Genomic DNA, 21333 nt, shown 5'->3' with positions numbered 1-21333 from the left:
GCCAAAATTCTTTCTTCTCTTTGTAAACAATTTTTTTTGCTGTCCAAGTATGGATATATGGTTATAAATTACTCTTCACTACTGTCAAGTTTGCTGTGGAGTTTTATAAAAATTAAAATTTTATGTTTAAATAATGCAGTATTTTAATATGGGCTGCATCTTCTTTCCATATGGGCTAGATTTTATGTTAATATTATCTTTGTTCTTTCTTAAATTTTTAACAAATTGTGCTCAGTTAGAAAGTAGTCCTAGCATTATTTGCAATGATAAAACTTAAGATAAATCCATTACTCAAGTTGAAGTTAAAATTGATTCATCATAATAATCACAGCTTGCTTGTTAGTAATCGACATAAAAACTTTTTAAAAATAATTTCTGATGCCCTTAAAAATGTTTCAAAATTTTCATTTTCCAATTGAATAACATTTCATAAGAGGAAATGATGGATTTAATTCCTTAACTATAATTATTGAAAGTGACTAATTTTTACAAAATTGACATTTTACTAGAGAATTTGTTGCTAGTTATAATTTTAATTAAATTTTTAATTTTCAGTATATTTTTACTTTTTTGCTACATTGCCAGTCATAGCATTGATGTGAATTATAAAATTAAAAAAAAAATAGTACTGCTGTACAATAAATTCTACCATGTGGTTGTTAGGAGACAGTATTTGTATGTTTTAGCTGAATCAAACATTACTCAAGTTTTAGTCAGATTGTTGATCTCTTGTAACACTAGCAATTTAAAAGGTCAAATGATAAGGTTCCTATGAATTAACGCTTTTTTTTTCCCCATGAATTAGATTGTTGCATATGGCCAAATTAATAATTTATAAGGTAACTCGTGAAAGATCTGATTCATGAAATTTTTATATTCATATTGTAAAGTGTCAATTTTATTTAATTTACATTTAAGTGACTCAAATCATTGCTATAACTGATGATCCAATCATACACCACGACCAAAAAATAGTAATCAAAGTTGAATTTTTTGTTATCTCTTAGGTTTTGAGCTGGTAAATCTATTTTAGTGGGCCCAAAGTTACGGTAACATATTTACAATTGTTCAAAGTACCATAAATGAGTGTTCTTGTTTCAGTGAGTACAGCTTGCATTAATTGGAAGACAAAACATATAATAGTAACTGCAATAATTAAAATATAACTGATTGGTAACAGTGTAGTTTACTGTCGCAGAAGCAACATTTATTTCATCTTTTGGTAATTTATTCTGTTTGTTGTTACTTCAATGCTGAAGCATGTATTTAGTAATAAAAATTAACCTGTGAACATCATCAAGGATTAATAAGTCGGTTTGGATTCAACTGAGCGAACCTCTAATATGTATGGGTGATGCGTTGGGTAGAGAAGCACAGACCACTTCCCACTACGCCATCTATATTATTTTTTATAATTTAGGTGTGTCATGAAACAGGATAGCAGCATTGCCACCTCTTTCTTAAAATATTGTTTTCCATGATTTGCTTGCCTGCTAATCAGATATAAAAAAAATATAGTATAGGTAATTTTTTTTTTCAGATATAGGCCATATTTTTTTACTGTTATTAAATTCAGTTGCTTCATTATTATTGCCTCTGGTGAGGCTAACATTATCTGCCCCCAACGACAGATAACGACAATTATTGTTTTTTTTTCCTTCACATTTATTTTTCAGTGTGGGCTTAAGATAATATTTCTGTCAAATGAATTTGTTATAATTAGCTACAAAATAATTTCTTTAATTGCTGACATAAAGGATACTAAGTTAAGATTAATAAAAAATTATTCATTGAGGTGCAAATTCTACGATTTCGGAAATGAATTAGTAGACTAACGTGTTAGGTAACTGACAGCGTGGTCTAGATTCCGTATGAGTCTTGATGATTTTCCAGTTTTAGATGAAAGTAGGAAAGTAAACATACTCAATGTGTACATTAATAAATTATAAAAAATATAAATTAACATTGACTGTAGAAAAATGTTGTCTAAAAAATTTGAGCCCAATTTATATTTTTCAGGATTGATTCATATAACAAGCTCAGCCTAAATTGCTAAACGAACATTTTTATGTAATAAAGTTTGGATAATTTTAATAATCACATTATATATATATATATATCATCTTGAAACGTGTATCATGTAATTCATGAGTCAAAGTCGTAAGTCATTTAACTGTCAATGCACATGACGCTTTTATTTTCAGATATTTAAATATAAACAAATATTGTGAGATATTTAATATATTACTTGAATTTTTCTAAATTAGTTTGAAAGTATTTTTTCTGAAAGTACTCTGCAAATTTAATCAATTGCGACATTATCTAGTCAGCTGGTTGTGAGCAAACTCCCTCTATAGCAGAAATTTTGCAGGACGAATTTGTTGTTTTCTTATCGGTGTTAGTATAACACGAAAGTTGCTGTGTTCGTATCTTACAATCTTTTGAAAAATTTTCATCAAAATGGATTCTTTTGGAATGAGTTGTGTTAAATATTTGCTCTTTGTTTTCAATCTCCTATTTGCTGTGAGTTTATTTTATTTATTGTAATCAGTATTGCTTTTTATCTGTATAACCGAAGAATAATTTGAACCACTATAAGGAAAATACTGGTCTTTTGTTATGCTAATTATTAACCTTATTTTCTGTTTTTTGTGAATTGGATTCATTAACGTTTTATTGTATAATCATAAATAATTTGTTTGTTTACTATAATGTACAGATTGAAACTGTCAACAGTTTTATTTTACTATTACGTAAGCAGGTATTGATAAACATGATAAACCGTTTTTATTTTTTACGAATATCCTTTTTAATTGCTTTTAAAAATAGTGTTATTAATTAATGAGTATAATATAATACTGTGTAGGTTTTTTATTTATAGCTAATTATCCACACAGTGGATAATTAAAAGACAATGCTTCGCTTGTTCTTTTGCCAGGTGTCTTCTTTTGCCGCAGTACCTGTACATATATTTTTTGCACGTTTCTTTCAATGGACGTCATTTCACTTCGATACTTATAGCTTTTTCTTATAATTATTTGAAACGTATGATACACATTATTAATTATTTAACATTGTTTCAAATTACGAAATTATTTAAAAATATATGTTATTGTGCAATCTTTGTTTTGTTATTATCGTTTTTTCTTTTTTTAATTATTTGAAAACTTATGAAATACATCGTTAATTAACGTTACGTTGTTTAAAATTACGAAAGTATTTAAAAATATATATTTCGTGCAATTTTTGTTTGTTAATTATTCAGTTACTTTGTACGTGTTTCGTGGAATTTAACTCGTGACACTGAATCACCCGTAAATATCTGTATAAAATATCCTGTTGACCATCATTTTTTTTTTTGTCGGTGGTTAGCAGTGATGATTAGTCATCCATAAAGTTAAATTTATTTGCATGATTTAGTTACTTTTAGTAGAAACCACACCTGCTGAGTTTTTTCCTGTCATTTAGGCAGCTATAATGTATAAATCGCAAGATGATAATTTATTTATATTAAGGCCCTGAGACCTAGGGAAACATTTACTGACTAGCATTGCTACCAAATTTTATAAGAATTTTATACAATCAATATTAATACAATGTTATTAAATTGTTAATATTAATACAATATTATTTTACAATAAATTTTTACTCGTAGCATTATTTACATGTTTTATTTCATTTGGCTTTTGTAATTAATGGATTCACTTTTGTCATTGTAAAGTTAATTAGACAACATTTTTAGTTACATAGTTTATTAAAAGTTAAGTTATGTTGCAAATGTCATATAATCAAAAGGTTAAAGGTTTCATTATCCGAGAACTATACAATTGATTATAGCCCACTGTTTATATATCATAATTGTCACGAATTTTAATTTATTTGGTGTAGAATATTACTTTTTATCATTTGAGCATCCTTTATATGAGATTAATATTCATCCATCTCTAAGAACCACTTCTGAATATCAGTAATATATAGACCTCATTATAAATAATGAGTTTCTATTTATAATTGCTAATACACAGTGCTGTGGCATTTGAGTTCTCTGACTGCAGTAACTGTCAGTTCCAAACCCCTCCATTAAACTGAAATTTCTCATATTAATTTATTCTCACCATTAACCATCTGGTCTAGGCCACCAATCATATCTACTCTTAACTCTTTTTATATTATAAGAAACAATTTTATAACATATAAAAAAAGTTTGAAGATTGACTGGGACTTAAAACTCACAACCTTCTGAGTTGAAAACAGAGATAACACTATTCACATCAGAATAGAGGTTTGCGCAGAGAATCGATCAAAAACTTTTAATACTTTTACTTTGGAAGTAGCTGCATAACTCGTCACAGTTTCATTTCCTCTCATTTTAGCAGAGAATGAAGTGATGGAAGTTTTCTAAAGAAGGGCTACTTGGTGTCTTTGGTAGAAGAATAATATCTACAGAAATTTTTTTACTTCTTAATATTACTTAATTTGGTAAGTATTTTGAGCACTTTTTAAAAAAGAATCCCTGGATAACTTTCAAATGATAAACATTCTGAAAACCAGAACATATTTAGGTTTTTTATTTAAAAAAAGTGTTTTGGAATTGAAGCATATTTACAGTATTCTTTGATATCTAAAGAAAAAAATCTGGCCAAGTATTCCATATGACTTTCCTGAGTACTAATAATAAAAATTAAAAGAGAGCAATAAAACAGAATATATATTTTTTTGGGTGGGTAATAAATTTTAAGAAAGTTTTTTAAAAAATATATAGGTTAAGTTTTAAAAATTTGCTTAAGTAAAGTTTTCTATAAATCGTAACACCCCCTTCAATAAAGACTAGAATAATTTTTTTTTTTTGTCTTATCTGACTGGTGTGATGCAGCTCTCCAAGATTCCGTATCTAGCGCTAATCGTTTCATTTCGTTATACCCCCTACATCCCTAACAATTTGCTTTACACTAGAATAATAAAAAGACAATTTTCAGGTACTTTTCAAGAAGATGCTCGCAGCCGATCTGTAGTTAGTCAGCTGTCATAGTTAGATGGCGCCGCTGAAAGGAGAAAAGAAATAAATAATTCATATTTTTTCTTTTTAAATACATAAATTGTACTGTAATATCATTAAAGTGACATAATGATACTATAATAATAAGATAGTAAAAGTGCAATATTCTTTGAGTACAGTAATTTACTGTATAACTTAACAAGAACCTAACCTGTATTTCTGAATTAAATGCAAGTCTCAATTTATGCTATTTCATTATATGCGGAAATTTTTCGTAATGTAACACCTGCATAAATTTAAGGTGCACTGTATAATAAATTTATATAGATAACTAAATAAATATATATATATAAACTTACATAATAAATAAATCTAAAAGTATAAAAATAATTGAACCTAACTTAACCTATGTTCGCTTCGCATACTAACCTTCGCTTGCTAGTCAAGGTTAGCAAGCGTAGATTAAGCTTAGTTAAATTATTTGTTTATTATATAAAGTTAGATTTTTATTTATTTTCTCCTTCAGTGGCACCATCTAACAACTAACTAAATAACTACCACGACAACCGACTAACTGCAGATTCCATTTTAATTCAACAAATGATGAGTGCATCACTATTTTTGATTTTGATGGTATTTTGTATGTGATAACTACCCACTTTGTAATGACCAAAAAATATTTTTTATATTTAAAAAAAAATTTTCTTGAGTAATAGACTATTTTCTAACGTTGGTAAAAACAGCCATATTCTTAACTTTTTCCATGAGCTGTAGCTGTCTTATTTTACATCATACAGAGGACAAAAAGGCCATTTTGGAAAGAGTAAAATATGGAACTTCATCTTAGTCTAATCAAAATTCATTTTGTTACATGACCAAATCTTGTTAAGTTTAATCAAGTTACGTTTACAAATTGTTTTTTAAATTTGGGGCCCAAAATAAATAATGAAGGGCTTAGGTTAACAGGCCTGCTTTTACCTTTTAAGTCTTTACTAGTAGTACTATTAAAAAAAAATTAGACTGTTACCGAGTGTCCTTCTTTAAAAAAATTGGCCACCAAATCATAATATTTTGAAAATGTTTCATTTTTGGGGCCCAAAACCACATGTGCGATAGGTGGCAAAAATCTGAAGTGTTTATACAACAGTAAGAACGTTTTAGATACTTTAAACAATAAAAAATTTATTTTGTCACTCAAAGGGGTTGACAAGTAATGATGAAGCAAACAGAACCACTAAAACACTGTTGCTTCTAACCATAAACAATGTATCCAAAAATACTAATTTTATGTATCTTTTTCAGATTATAAAAATTACAACTATACTCCTTAGAATGAATAAATTGATAATTAATAAATAGTTAAAAAATGATAAATAGCCAGTTACAGATTGATGAATAATAATTTAAAAATGATAAACAATTCAAATACATTAACAAGCTGTACAATTCACTTTTACCTTATTTTACTCCTGCTAATGGAAGTTATGAATAAATATTGAACTTTTTGATAAACTTTAATAACATATCTTAGTTCTCCTGCCATTTTTTTATTGAGTAGAATTTATAAGTCCTCATTCATCTTTGGTGTAATGTTGTGTCCTCTTCCAGTAGTTGATAGAAAAAGCTCTGAAGGCGTGAGGATCTTTAAAATATTTTCCAGTTGAACCCATGTTTGATTTCTTGAATGAAATACCAGGACCCTGTGAGTGGAAAAAGTACATTCGATATTCCTCTTCATTTTTATGTGTTTTGACTTCAGTGACTTTGCTTAACCACCACTTGCCATCATATATGCAACAGACATAATTTTTACATTCTGGTTTTGGTAAACCTATAAAGCAATCAGAAACACTAATGTCCTTGTGTACTGATACTAATGTAAATGTTTCTGATTCAGAGGTTGCCTGGACTTTCAGAATACATTTCTGACTTGTTGGAACATACTGTGAAAGGTTCTTATTTCTGGGACTGTTGTAAATTACCTGATAACAAGAACTGAGGTGTTCTTCAGTTTCTTGAGCATCTTTATTAAAGCAGAAAACAAAATTTTATATTTTTAATATTGCCTTTGCAATAATTGTACATTTCAGAAGGCGTAACAATTTGATTGTTGACTGTCCTTTGAAGTCTTGCTTTAGTCACAGTCCTTTTTACAGTTCCACCAATACCATCACATTGTCCTTTTCCATGGTATGAGGGAAAAAATATCATTCTGCTGCAATTTCAAAATCTTCTTGATGGTAGCACAAATTTGTTTTTTTTACACTGGGCTGAAGAGCCATCAGAAAAATAAAAAAAATTATTTAACTTGTGGTAACAATGTGTTAACTTTATTTATAACTTGCTTCTGGAAGCAGAAGAATAATGTAGTACTGTGCTTCAAGTACTTGCTAATCACACAATAGCTTTGGCTTAGTTAATTTTCCTTCTTATGTAAAATATATGAGAAATGCTGTGGCATACGTTTTTGACCAGTGATATGACTGGACTTCATCCTGTATCACAAAAGGAAAATTTTGATAGAAGTCTCCCATTACATTCATCCTCCAAAAAGTTTTCCTTTTTATGTTGAGGAAATTAGCTTGTTTCTTTGCAACAAGATGATGCCTTTTTAGATTATTTAAATTTTCAGTAAGCCTATCTAAGTACTCTTGAAATGGAAGAATTTGAGTAGTTAGTTCACAGTCAACAGAAGCCCACTGTTTGGAAATAATTTCAGAATCAAAATCATCCCAGCTCTCTTGCAGTAATCTGAGGACTTCATTAGTGCCTGGATATTTTTCACATTGTGATACCATGAAAATTTAATTTTCTATTTCATATACCATGGTTGAAACGAACATTTTTTTTTATAAAATTTCATTTTTAGAGCAGATAACATGAGTTTTACACTTTGGTGGGTGACACACACACACACAAAGTGAGCCAGAACACAAAATGTAGGTCTTAAATCAGCAAATTTTGAAAAACCAATTTTTAAATTATGTTTTTCTTTGAAGGGTGTGTGTGTACAATTCTTTTAAGTTATATAAGATAAGTCTCTTTTGAATATTAATTTTCTTCTCATCAGCTTGTCTTACAGAGGCACAATCCTTCTTGCCTGGCATCATTCGGTTGTGCGCATTGTTCTGCTAAAAATCTTGGACACATTTAATAGCATTTTCATCAGTTACATGACTGGGTTTCTTTTTGCCAATTTATGGCAAAATTCCACTTGTTTTAACTAATTGTTTGGATTGATGGGCTAATACTGACTAACACTAAACTCATTTAAAATTTTTTGAATGCTCCAGCTGCTTGGTAATTAACTTAAAATATTAATTTTTCCCTGGGTTGATGTAACTGTTTTCATTTTATCTTTTATTTTAATGATTAAATCTTCATATTCCCTATCTAAATCAACATAATTTTGTGGTACTGAACTAGTTTCTTCTGTAGAAATATTTAAATCAAAAAATTGTTTAATTTACTGGTAACTGACTCTGCCATTTTTGTAACTTTATTTTTTAAAATTGGTTCCTTTGCGCTGCTCAGTAATTTTTGAAACTTTACAGGGGAAATTCAAAGTGTTGAACAAGCTTTATTCACAGACTCAACTCTCATATTGAGGCTCAAATATATCTTGACATTCAGGTTTGCTTTGTGTATAATCTTGTGCTTTTTGTATTGTGTTTAAGCATTTTGTACACAGTGCTCTGCCTGGAATTAATTTTAAATTTGGATTGCTTGTTGAAAGTGTCAAAGATATTTCTCGAAGAGATTTCTTAACCAGTTTAGTGTGACAGCTAAATGGGTCAGAGCAACTATATGAAAATATTTATCCAAATATTAGGTTTTATGAAAAGTACAGATATTTTTTGTTTCAGTGCATCCACTTGTTTAAGATATCAATGTTATTTGCTCTTCACTAAGCCTGAAGTATCATGCACGATCTATTGTAAGTCAATTTGTGACATATTGTTTCATTGTGAATGCCAATTGTACACTCCATAAGCCGTTTTTATAAAATGCAAGGATTCTTACAATCACAATACAGTTAGTATAAATTACATAACAACCAATTGCACCTCACTTTGTCTTATCCCAGTTTCTCTACAGCCAAAATAAACATTTTTGTAATGAATAAAATTAAAAGTAAAAGATTTCACATAAAAGATAAGTTCACTGCTAATAAAATTACTTTATTAACAAGTGTACAGTATTAACAATGTAACATATCACAAGGTTTCATAATGAACAAGAAGATAGGGAAGAGAGTAGAGTATTTCAAAACGCATAGCGATAGAATCATTGTAATAAGGATAAAATCAAAACCTAAACCGACAACGATTGTTAACGTCTATAGGCCTACAAGCGCCCATGATGATGATGAGGTAGAGTGTGTATACGAAGAGATTGATGAAGCAATTAAACACGTAAAAGGAGATGAAAATTTAATAATAGTTGGAGATTGGAATGCAAGCATTGGAAAAGGCAAGGAAGGAAATATAGTGGGTGAATACGGGCTGGGCAAAAGGAACGAAAGAGGGGACCGATTTATAGAGTTTTGCACGAAGTATAATTTAGTAATTGCCAACACTCAATTTAAAAATCATAATAGAAGAATATACACTTGGAAAAAGCCAGGCGATACTGCAAGGTATCAGATAGATTATATCATGGTTAAGCAAAGATTTAGAAATCAACTCGTTGACTCCAAAACTTACGCTGGAGCATACATTGATAGCGACCATAATTTGGTGATAATGAAATGTAGATTGGGGTTTAAAAACCTGAAGAAAAGGTGTCAGATGAATCGGTGGAATTTAGAGAAGCTTGAGGAAGAGGAGGTAAAGAAGATTTTTGAGGAGGACATCGCAAGAGGTCTGAGTGAAAAAGATAAGGTAGAAAATGTAGAAGAAGAATGGGAGAATGTTAAAAAAGAAATTCTTAAATCAGCAGAACCAAACTTAGGCGGAATAAAGAGAACTGGTAGAAAACCTTGGGTTTCAGATGATATATATTGCAGCTGATGGATGCATGTAGAAAATATAAGAATGCTAGTGATGAAGAAAGTAAAAGGAACTATCGGCAATTAAGAGATGCTATAAACAGGAAGTGCAAACTGGCGAAAGAAGAGTGGATTAAAGAAAAGTGTTCAGAAGTGGAAAGAGAAATGAACATTGGTAAAATAGACGGTGCATACAGGAAAGTTAAGTAAAATTTTGGGATACATAAATTAAAATCGAATAATGTGTTAAACAAAGATGGTATACCAATATATAATACGAAAGGTAAAGTCGATAGATGGGTGGAATATATTGAAGAGTTATACGGAGGAAATGAATTAGAAAATGGTGTTATAGAAGAAGAAGAGGAAGTTGAGGAGGACGAAATGGGAGAAACAATACTGAGATCTGAATTTAAGAGAGCATTAAAAGATTTAAATGGCAGAAAGGCTCCTGGAATAGACAGAATACCTGTATAATTATTGCGCAGTGCAGGTGAGGAAGCAATTGATAGATTATACAAAGTATACCAATTTGGTTTCAGGAAAAGTATAGGAACAAGGGAAGCAATTTTAGGCCTCAGATTAATAGTAGAAGGAAGATTAAAGAAAAACAAACCAACATACTTGGCATTTATAGACCTAGAAAAGGCATTCGATAACGTAGACTGGAATAAAATGTTCAGCATTTTAAAAAAATTATGGTTCAGATACAGAGATAGAAGAACAATTGCTAACATGTACAGGAACCAAACAGCAACAGTAACAATTGAAGAACATAAGAAAGAAGCCGTAATAAGAAAGGGAGTCCAACAAGGATGTTCCCTATCTCCGTTACTTTTTAATCTTTACATGGAACTAGCAGTTAATGATGTTAAAGAACAATTTAGATTCGGAGTAACAGTACAAGATGAAAAAATAAAGATGCTACGATTTGCTGATGATATAGTAATTCTAGCCGAGAGTAAAAAGGATTTAGAACAATGAACGGCATAGATGAAGTCCTATGCAAGAACTATCGCATGAAAATAAACAAAACAAAACAAAATTAATGAAATGTAGTAGAAATAACAAAGATGGACCACTGAATGTGAAAATAGGAGGAGAAAAGATTATGAAGGTAGAAGAATTTTGTTATTTGGGAAGTAGAATTACTAAAGATGGACGAAGCAGGAGCGATATAAAATGCCAAATAGCACAAGCTAAACAAGCCTTCAGTAAGAAATATAATTTGTTTACATCAAAAATGAATTTAAATGTCAGGAAAAGATTTTTGAAAGTGTATGTTTGGAGTGTCGCTTTATATGGAAGTGAAACTTGGACAATCGGAGTATCTGATAAGAAAAGATTAGAAGCTTTTGAAATGTGGTTCTATAGGAGAATGTTAAAAATCAGATGGGTGGATAAAGTGACAAATGAAGAGGTATTGCGGCAAATAGATGAAGAAAGAAGCATTTGGAAAAATATAGTTAAAAGAAGAGACAGACTTATAGGCCACATACTAAGGCATCCTGGAATAGTCGCTTTAATATTGGAAGGACAGGTAGAAGGAAAAAATTGTGTAGGCAGGCCACGTTTGGAATATGTAAAACAAATTGTTAGGGATGTAGGATGTAGAGGGTATACTGAAATGAAACGATTAGCACTAGATAGGGAATCTTGGAGAGCTGCATCAAACCAGTCAAATGACTGAAGACAAAAAAAAAACATATCACATTGAAATCAAATCAGTAACTGAGCCTTCTACAATGCTTACATTCAGGATTATGTAAACATTCATATCCATGTATGTCTATTCACTTTCATGTTTAAATGAGAGTTTGTACGAGTCATACTTTAAGTAACAAACTATCTAGAATATAAGATATCTCGTTATAGACATATCAAAATATTTTGTATAGTAGGCGTATATTATTATCTGAAAAAATACATGGTGTGAATTTTTTGGATACATTGTTCACGGTACAGCGAAGGAACAGCGTTTACAGCGGTTTTGACAATTTTATCACTCATTAACCCCTTTGAGTAACAAAATAGATTTTATACAGTTTTAAAGAACATAAAAAGTAGTTACTGGTGTAAAATTTTCATTTTTCCACTCCTTTGTTAGTCATACGTATTACTGCATCCTGTATTGAACTGTCACACCCACTTTCTAAACATTCTATTACTCATAGCTTTTTCACCATAAACTTCACTAATTTGCAGATTAATATCAGCTGGTTTGACATTCCTCACATTTCTTCTGATGTGCCAAAAGGGATTATTTTGGCCTTGAGAATTATTCAGTCCAGTGCCCTTTACCCTTATCTGTTTACAGATCTGGTAATCATCGTGGGAAAACTTTATCTTACCCACAACATAGAGTAAAAAGTAATGGCCATAGGCCATCAAGATGTTTGCAATGTCAGCAACCTTCCTTAACCTTCAATCTGCAATTTGATAATTTAATACAGGATTGTGGAATTATGTGACAATTTTTCAGTTGTAGCAGATTTTAGGTACTCTGAGCCTTCTTTATCTTAAATGGATATGTGATCCCCGTTTTAATTTAGCAGCATTTTTTTACTGTCAAAAATAACAGAAGAATCCTTTAAAGTAGAATCTAGCTCTTTTATATGTAATTAAAGTTAAACCTTTCAAACTTATACATACACATACTTATTTTATAATATATTTTTAATATGGGTAGATTTTCCATCCTGACTGACCTTACCCAATTCAGCTGATAAGTAAATTGTGCATAAAACGTATAATGCATGTATTAAATTCTCTAGACCAGCATTTCTCAACCTGGGAGGCGACTCCCACGGGGGTCGCAAAATTAGCCTACAACTTTAGACATAAACAATAATGAAGTCATTTTATTAAAAAAAATCATTTATTACAAATATTTTACTTAAATTTATAAGTACATTTGTAAAGAAAATAAATTAATGAGATTTTTTCATTTAAGAGTGTTCCTATACGTGGATCTGTGTTAGAAATGCACAAAAACAGATTGTTATCAAATGATGAAAGGCGATTCCTGTATTTAGTTTTTAGAACAACAATAGACGAAAAACCATTTTCACTGAAGTAAGACCACAGTGTAGGGAAATGAAAGGGATTTTCAATGATTTTGTGACTAAATTTCTGTATTTACTTTGACGAGCAAGCCAAAACATATCTAAATCTTGAGATGTGATTTGTAGTTGTAATGTTTAATTGGCAGATATTTTAGTCATGAATTTCAACTGGTAACTTAGCAACTGCAACAGCGTTTTCTATAAATGGATTCAGTACCCATTTCTTTGAGAAATCATTTTTATCTTCTGGGAAATACTCTTTTCTTTTTTGTTTTTCCTGTTTAGCCTCCGGTAATTACCGTTTTAGATAATACTTCAGAGGATGAATGAGGATGATATGTATGAGTGTAAATGAAGTGTAGTCTTCTACATTCTCAGTTCGACCATTCCTGAGATGTGTGGTTAATTGAAACCCAACCACCAAAGAACACCGGTATCCACGATCTATATTCAAATCCATGTAAAAATAACTGGCTTTACTAGGACTTGAACGCTGTAACTCTCGACTTCCAAATCAGCTGATTTGGGAAGAACGTTAACCACTAGACCAACCCGGTGGGTTTCTGGGAAATACTCTGCCAACTGAATTCGTAACTCATGCAAATGCATCTTCATGTTATCCAGACTATGGTAAATAGTCTTCTTCATCCAAATTTTTATAAGTATAATCGGAAGTGAGTGGAAACATCAAAATTTGGTACTTTTTCATTCTTCCCCACCCAAAAGTTTGCAAGTTTTTCACCCGGAAATAAGTCAAAATAGCAGTCAAACTAGCTTATAATTATAGATATAAATTATAAATATAATCTAATAAAACTTAACCTATGCTCGCTAACCTCATCTAAATAATCAAAACAGTAATGTTTTGATTATTTAAATAATTAATAACTACTGAATCTATTATTTTTTTATATACTCAAAACATTACTTTACTGTTAATTAGTCAACGAAGCAACGTTAAATTTGGTTAGATTATATTTATAATAGATAAATATAAACGGTTATATTGGGTTATTTGTCCAACCTGGTTGTTAATATCAATATTTCCTGCTATTTTGAGTTATTTTCAAGTAAAAAACTTACAATTTTTTTTTTGGGGGGAAAGCAAAAAAGTACAAAAAATTCTTGCTCTGAATGTGAATAATCTTTATCAAGCTTCTTAATGAAAGCATGAACTTTGTAATTAATAAAATGTTTTTGTTGTGTCCTTGTAAATTCACATTCAAGTTGTTTAAATGCAAAAATACATCAGCTAAGTAAGCCAACTGCAACATATATTCATTATTCTTTAAAAACATTGATAATGGCGTTTTTTTTATCCTAGAAAAATATTAATTCATCTCGCAATTCCAATAATTGGGATAACACCCTCCTCCTCAAAACAACCATCTGACTTTTGTATGGAAAAGAAGAAATTTTTTCTTTTTGCCTATTTTATCATATAGTTTAATAAACAATCTATTCTTTAATGGTCGACTTTTAATAAAATTAACCATTTTTTTTATAGCTTAACAAAGAATTTGTTTGAGATTTTCCTGCATATTCTTTGTGGCAAGAGCATGTATGTGAAGGAAGCAGTGCGTCCATTCCACTCTTGGTATAAGACAATCTTTTAATTTTTTCAGAAATCCATTGTTCTACCCTGTTATCACCTTTGCACCATCCTAGATACTGATACATTTTATCCAATGTATGTTATAGTTTTTAGTAGCTTCATAAAAACTATCAAAAAGACATTGTCCTGTTGCATGACCAGATTCACAAAACAACATATTTTCTTTGATTGATTTTTCCCTATTGCATTCATATCTCACAAAATATTGAATTGAGAAATGTTTGCCACATCTGTTGGTTCATCAAACTGAGTACTAAAAAATTGACTTGAACTCACTTGCTGAATTATCTCATCGCGAAGATCGGCAACCAAGTCATTGATTTGCCTTGATACAGTGTTGTTAGAAAGTGGAATTTTGTTTCAGTCTTTTTGCTTCTTTTACGCCTATTAAAACACTGACCCTATCAATTACAGCAGGCAATATGAGGTTTTCTGCAGTTGTATAAGATTTGGACATCTTTGCTACTCTTAATGTTATGAGATAAGATGCTTCAAGTGTACTTTTATTAGTATAGTTTGATTTACAAAAAGAAGCTTGTTGATTTCTCAAAGAATGAAATTTCTTTTGAAAAATTACAAGGGTTTGCTTTTATGATCCCAGATGTTTAGTTTCCAAGTGTTTGATTAATTATGATGTCTTCATGCTTTCATTGGAGAGGATTTGAAAGAAAACAGCGCACTGTGGCTTTCCATCCAATGAAGTAAAACCACAATTTAAGTAACTGTCTTTTTAACTTACAATTAAACTGTCTTTTAAGTAACTGTACAATTCTGTCTTTTTACTAATTGATTCACTGGTTGTAAGTGGCTCATTTTGTTTTTTAATAAATTTATCCAGTTTGCATAAGAATCTAATTCAGAGTTCCCAAACTTATTTTTCTCATAGACCACTTTCAAAATTTTGCTGGTTCGGTGGACCCCCTACAGTTACATTTCTACCATATTTCCACTCGACCGAAAATGTGAAGATTAGATCTAACTATGAAAATTTGCGTTACGGCTAAGTTCCACGAACTAACAGCTTCCGAAAAAAAAAGTGAGAATTGATTGGTTAATTTTTGATTGACTGTGCTGTGAGTGGATGTCAAAAAAGTAAAGTTGGCCAATCAAAAAAAATGCTTCCATCCAACTTTACATTTTTGACATCTACTCACAGCACAAGAAAGCAATCAATTCTCACCTATTTTATTTAGAAAACTTCCCATTCAGAGTGGTAAAAAGCAAAAGAAAAATAGTATATTTTTTTGTGTTGCATTTTTTCAAATATGTTATCATTACACTATTAATTATTATTGTTATCATATTGCAATGTAATATAATAAAATTGTCATAATATAATTAAAATTAAACATTAATAACGTAATGTAACTTCTACAATGACAATCACAAAATAGACAATTTTAATGGGAGGTATGTACTTGATGGATTGACAGCAAATTATCAATATTTGGCTTCAGTTTTGTTAGGAATAAGCGCAAATCTCCCTGTTCTGTGATATTGAATCTGCTCCTTTTTTTTTATAAAAAGTTTGTAACGACACTAAAACTTTTTTTGACAAGATATGACGAGGGAAATGCTATCAAAAGCTTTATCGCAATTCCCCACTGTCCAGGATATTTTTCTGGTATTTCTGCCTGCAGCCAAAATGTTTGATACCCTCTTTTAAATTTCACCTTCAGCTCCTCATTAGTGCTAAGCTCGAGTAGCTCCTCTTGTAATATCACATTCTCCACTTCCATTTCATCAAATGGATTTATGATCTGTGGTGGTATTTCCATCGTCAGAATATCTTCAAATCTGATTTTGAAGTCATTATGCAGGGCAATTAAATGTTGAACGTATGTCTGAATATCATCAAGGCATTCTACCTGTGACAAGTTTGAAAACTGGGAAAATACGCACAGACTAATATTTTGCTTCATAAATTTCAATTTTCCAAGAAAAGCTGAAATTACACCCTTTGTTTTTATTAAATTGAGACTGTCCCCTTGTAATTGTAAGTTACAGTCGCTGAGCTTCTCAAAACATTATCTGCCTAGATTGATACGCAAAGTCAAGCCAACATTTTAGTTCTTCACTATCGAAACCAGATGAATTTTCGTGGACCCCCGCTTACAAATTGTGAACTCCCATTTTTTTGTCACGCCAACGTAGACTCCCGTCGAGTCTCCCGTGGACCCCTGGGGGTCCACCTGGACCACTTTGAGAAATAATGATCTAATTAAAAAAAAAAAAAAAAAAAAAAAACAGCTACCCATTTGACCACACACTAAAAAAACCGAAACCTCAGTTATTATCATTTTCAATGAAACTACGCTCTTAAAACTTCAATAAATGCACCAGATGTATGCTTCGCATTTGAAACTAAACTGACATTCTGCAATCTCTTACAACTCTTTTATACTGCTGAGAGCATGGTGTGTTACATACCACATACATGCTCAAACATGACGCTCTCACAGCAAATGTTATGCAAGCAGACAAAATTACAAGGAGTATGCAGACATCAAGTTGGAACCTGTAAATTGCATGTTTGTGCACTAAATACATGCAAATTCATACCCGTTATTATCATAAATAGTTTTAACTAGGTTTCATTGTAGGGAGGGGGGGTGAAATATTCATCATATATATATATTTTTTTTTTACTTTTTGGGGATCTTGGAACAAAAAAGTTTGAGAATCTGCTCTAGATCTTCGGATACCTTGTTTGTTTGTTATCTTTTTTTATCTTTATATGAAACTACATTTCAAAATTTTTTTTATTTCTTAGCAATTTTTTTATCATTATTTTTATTTTTGTTTTACAGATATCTGGTATAGTAATATTTACAGTTGGTGTACTTATTCAGCAGATGTACTACACTTATCAACAGTTTATTGATGACAAATTCTTTTCTGCGCCTATGTTACTGATTGCTGTTGGCGTCATTGTCTTTATTGTTGCATTCTTTGGATGTTGCGGTGCTATCAGGGAAAGCAACTTTATGCTGATTACAGTGTGTATTATTTTGTTATAAAATTGTATTTAATTATTTTATAAATAATATTTTGATTGTTTTCATAGCCTATTGATGCACGTTTTTGCTTGTGTGCAATTGCTTAAATTTTTTTAATAAAATTAGTAAAGTAGCTAAGATAGATCAAAAGCATTGAGAAGCTAAGTCTCTATTATGCAGAAAAGAAATCTACTAGTATTTAATGTAGATGTAAGACTTACAAAGATATCTTAAAAATAACTATATCATAAGAAAAGCAGAAAGGAAAAAATAATGATTTTTTAAAATTGATATTGCTGGAGAATGTTGAAAATTAAGGTACATTGTTGATAAAATTAAAAAATGAACAGTAATTAACATGAATAGAAGAGAAAAATTTGCGGCAGAATCTTATGAAAAGATTTGTGACTAGATCAGCGATTTTATATTTTGCCTTCCAGATTTAGTTTTTTTTCTTTTGAACAAATTACAATTTAATGATAAACTGAATAACTAAAAAAAACTCTTCTATACCATTATATTATAATAAAAGCTATTCAATATTAAAAAAACCTTTAAAGAATATGATAAAAGTCTTGATAAACAGTAAGAATGTTCACCTCTTTGAAGAGTGGGCTCAAGCTGTCTTAGTTTACTACTATTATAAAACAGAATATTTGCATTTGGGCAGTAATAATTAGACCTATTTGCAACTGATAGCTGGCTTCATACCAGCTAAGAATGTATTTATTTTACAGGCTACAAGAATATGATGTAGTAGCTGAATATGTTTGTCATGTTATTTATGACAAATCTTATTTAAAAAATTAACTTTTTGAATTTCCTCAATAAAAAGGTTTAGAGTTGAAAATTAATTCAAGCTGTTTTAATGGATTTTATTTGATTTTTGGTATTACAATTATAGTTTACATCAAATGTTATACATCACATCTAAGAATACTCTGTCAACAATTTTTGTAGAATAATTTCCTAGATTGGATTTAATTAAGTTAATGTATTGATATTTAATAGGTTGTTTTAGCCAACTGTTATTGAAGGTGGTTAAAATGTTTGCATCTTTTAGTTATTTGTTTCGTCTTATTAGGCTTACCTGTTGTTTAAATTGTTATGATTTTAGATTGCTGGTTGAACCCTACTTACCAGTAAACATCTCATTTCGTTTTGGTATTTTGAGAAACCTCCTCAAATAGGATATGAAATCTGTGATTAGCCAAGAAAAACCATGTATATTTTGAAGAAGTGAGGAAACAGTAATTTTTACTGTCATTATTTTTCACAAAAAATTTTAGATGTACAGGTGTCCCACAAAGAAACTGAGAAACTTTTAGAATATGTTCTACTGGTGAAAATAATGGAAAAAATTCATATAAACAATGTCTGGAAATGCTTTGTTTTTGCAGTAAGGCCAGCAAAAGGTTTCACCTGGATTTCAGCTCTTCCAATAAAATAACCCTGCTGTAAATTCTGGGACCCAAATTAAGGAGTAAAATTGGTTAAAGATCATGTGATTTAGGATATTAAGTGTAGCCCAGGCACTAGTACAAGGGAAATTTCATGTCACACTGGTTTGTAAAAAAACAAAGTGTGGCACATCCTATGGAAAGAAAATCTTTTCTGACTGCAAAAGGTTTAAAATTTGCAGCCCACAGATTACCCCAGCAGTTGAACTTCTTTCATTGGCTCCTAGACAACACTGACAAGGTAAATTTAATTTTATTTACTGATGAAGCTATTTTTATGAGAAACTGAGTACTCCAATTCTAAAAATAGTCATTTTTATGAAGTGAAGACATCCTCATGGTACTGTGGAAACTAGTTTCCAACATAGATTTCAAATTAATGTTTGGTGTTGAATTATTTATGAAAAATTCTAGGACCATTTGTTTTCAATGAAAGCCTTACACATTCATATGTTTTGTGAAAGATACATTTGTTAATTTTCTTGAAAAACAATTTGCCAGCCTTTTTTTGGATGTACCTTACAAACTACATTTCAAATGATTTTCCTGCACAATTGTGCAATGCCACATTTTTCTTTATTAGCTAGAAATCACTTGAATGTTAATTTCTTAAACTGGATTGGATATGATGTCTAATCAATTGGCCACCACAATCACCTGATTTAACTCCACTAGATTACTTTTGGGGCATTATGAAAATGATAGTATACTGACAGAAAGTTAATACTAAGGAAGAGTTACTCATTAAAATACAAATTGCTATTAAATTTATACGAAACGATCCTGAGATGTTATGGAAAGCCACCAGAAATATTTTACATCGGACAGAATGTTGTGTTAATTTTAAAGGAGGGAATTTTGAACAGTTACTGTAAACAAAGTTTGTTATTCTGTTACTATTTATCATTTCATGCATTTTATTTTTTTGTTTTGCTGTATTAAGAATAATGTTTATTAGGTACAAAAAGAATAATACAATTTTCTGTCTGTTTTGCCTTAATAAAAAAATTTTTAAAGTTTTTATTTACTTTTTAAAAGCTGTATTTACATTAATTTTCCCAGAATTAAATTCTGTACAGGTTTTGTTATTAAGTTCTTCACATTTATTATTCATTTAACAAAGCTGTTGTGCTACAAACCTAAAAAAAAACTTTTTTGATACTGAATTTTATGTTTTTCGTCTGATATCTTAAAAACTATTGAAGTTACAGTGTGGGACCTGTTTTATCCTATTTCCCAGCTCAAATTACATAAGAAACCACCAACTTAATTCCTTAATTTGGGCCCCAAAAGTTACAGTAAGGCCTCTTTTTATTAGAAGAGCTGAAATCCGGGCAAAATCGTACGGTAGATGTAACTCGAAAACAAAGCGTTTCCAGACCTACATTTATATGAACTTTTTTCATTATATTCACCAGTAGAATATGTCCTGAAAGTTTCTTTGTGGAACACACACACATATATATATATATATATATAATTACTATTATCATCTTTTATGACCACATAGCATCACTTTAGTCAGTCCATTATCCAAGTCTCTTCGATGGAACTCATTGGACATTGGACATTGCAGTCCTCCCAGTACTTTTTCATATGTTCCAATTTTTGTGCCCTTTCTAGTGTTAAGAATGTTCATGTTGTGAGTTTTTCTTGAGTGTGTAGCATGAGTATTTTCATTCTTGATTTTCTTTTTTAATTTTAGTCTTTAGGTTTAAGGTTGGTCTCCTTCAGATCCTCTTATTTCTCTGATCTGTCTATATCCTGTCTTCATATTTTTAGAGTTCAATTTGTACTGTACTAGCTGTTTCAGAAGTCTTCAACCTTGCATCCTCATGATATGTCCAGAGAATCCTAGTCTCCTCTTACTCGTGGTATCAGTGATTGGTTCTAACTCTTAGTACATGATTTTGTTGGGCACAATCCACCACTGCCCGTCTTTCTGATACTTTTTATTGATATGCAGGCTCTTCCAATTCATCTTTCGATTTTCTGCAGTCTGTCTGTCTTTGTTCATTCAGGTGAAGAGTGTATCTGCTGTGTAAGTGGCTTCTGGTTTTATAACTCTATTGTAGTATGTTATTTTTACATTTATTGATAGCATTTTTTATTGTAACTGTATCAGGTTAATTTTTTAGCTTTAGCTAGTTTGTTTCTTCTTATTTGGATTGAGGTATTTTATTTAGATTGTTTGTTATTGTTTCTCCA

At 30.5% G+C, this 21333-nt stretch overlaps 1 protein-coding gene across 1 annotated transcript in view; it reads left to right on the top strand.

Moving 5' to 3' along the window:
* The first annotated feature begins 2339 nt into the window (after positions 1-2339).
* LOC142323778 (CD63 antigen-like) overlaps positions 2340-21333 on the top strand; it is a 44364-nt gene continuing 25370 nt past the window's right edge. Inside the window, exons 1-2 of the mRNA XM_075363977.1 lie at positions 2340-2523; positions 17477-17665. Of these exons, the coding sequence (XP_075220092.1) occupies positions 2461-2523; positions 17477-17665 (252 nt within the window). The 5' untranslated portion in view covers positions 2340-2460. The remainder of the gene's footprint in view (positions 2524-17476; positions 17666-21333) is intronic.

Source organism: Lycorma delicatula, chromosome 4 (genome assembly GCF_047948215.1).
Source record: "Lycorma delicatula isolate Av1 chromosome 4, ASM4794821v1, whole genome shotgun sequence".
Lineage (NCBI taxonomy): Eukaryota > Metazoa > Arthropoda > Insecta > Hemiptera > Fulgoridae > Lycorma > Lycorma delicatula.
The sequence above is the reverse complement of the archived record's forward strand: the minus strand, read 5'-3'. Positions and strand labels throughout refer to the sequence as shown.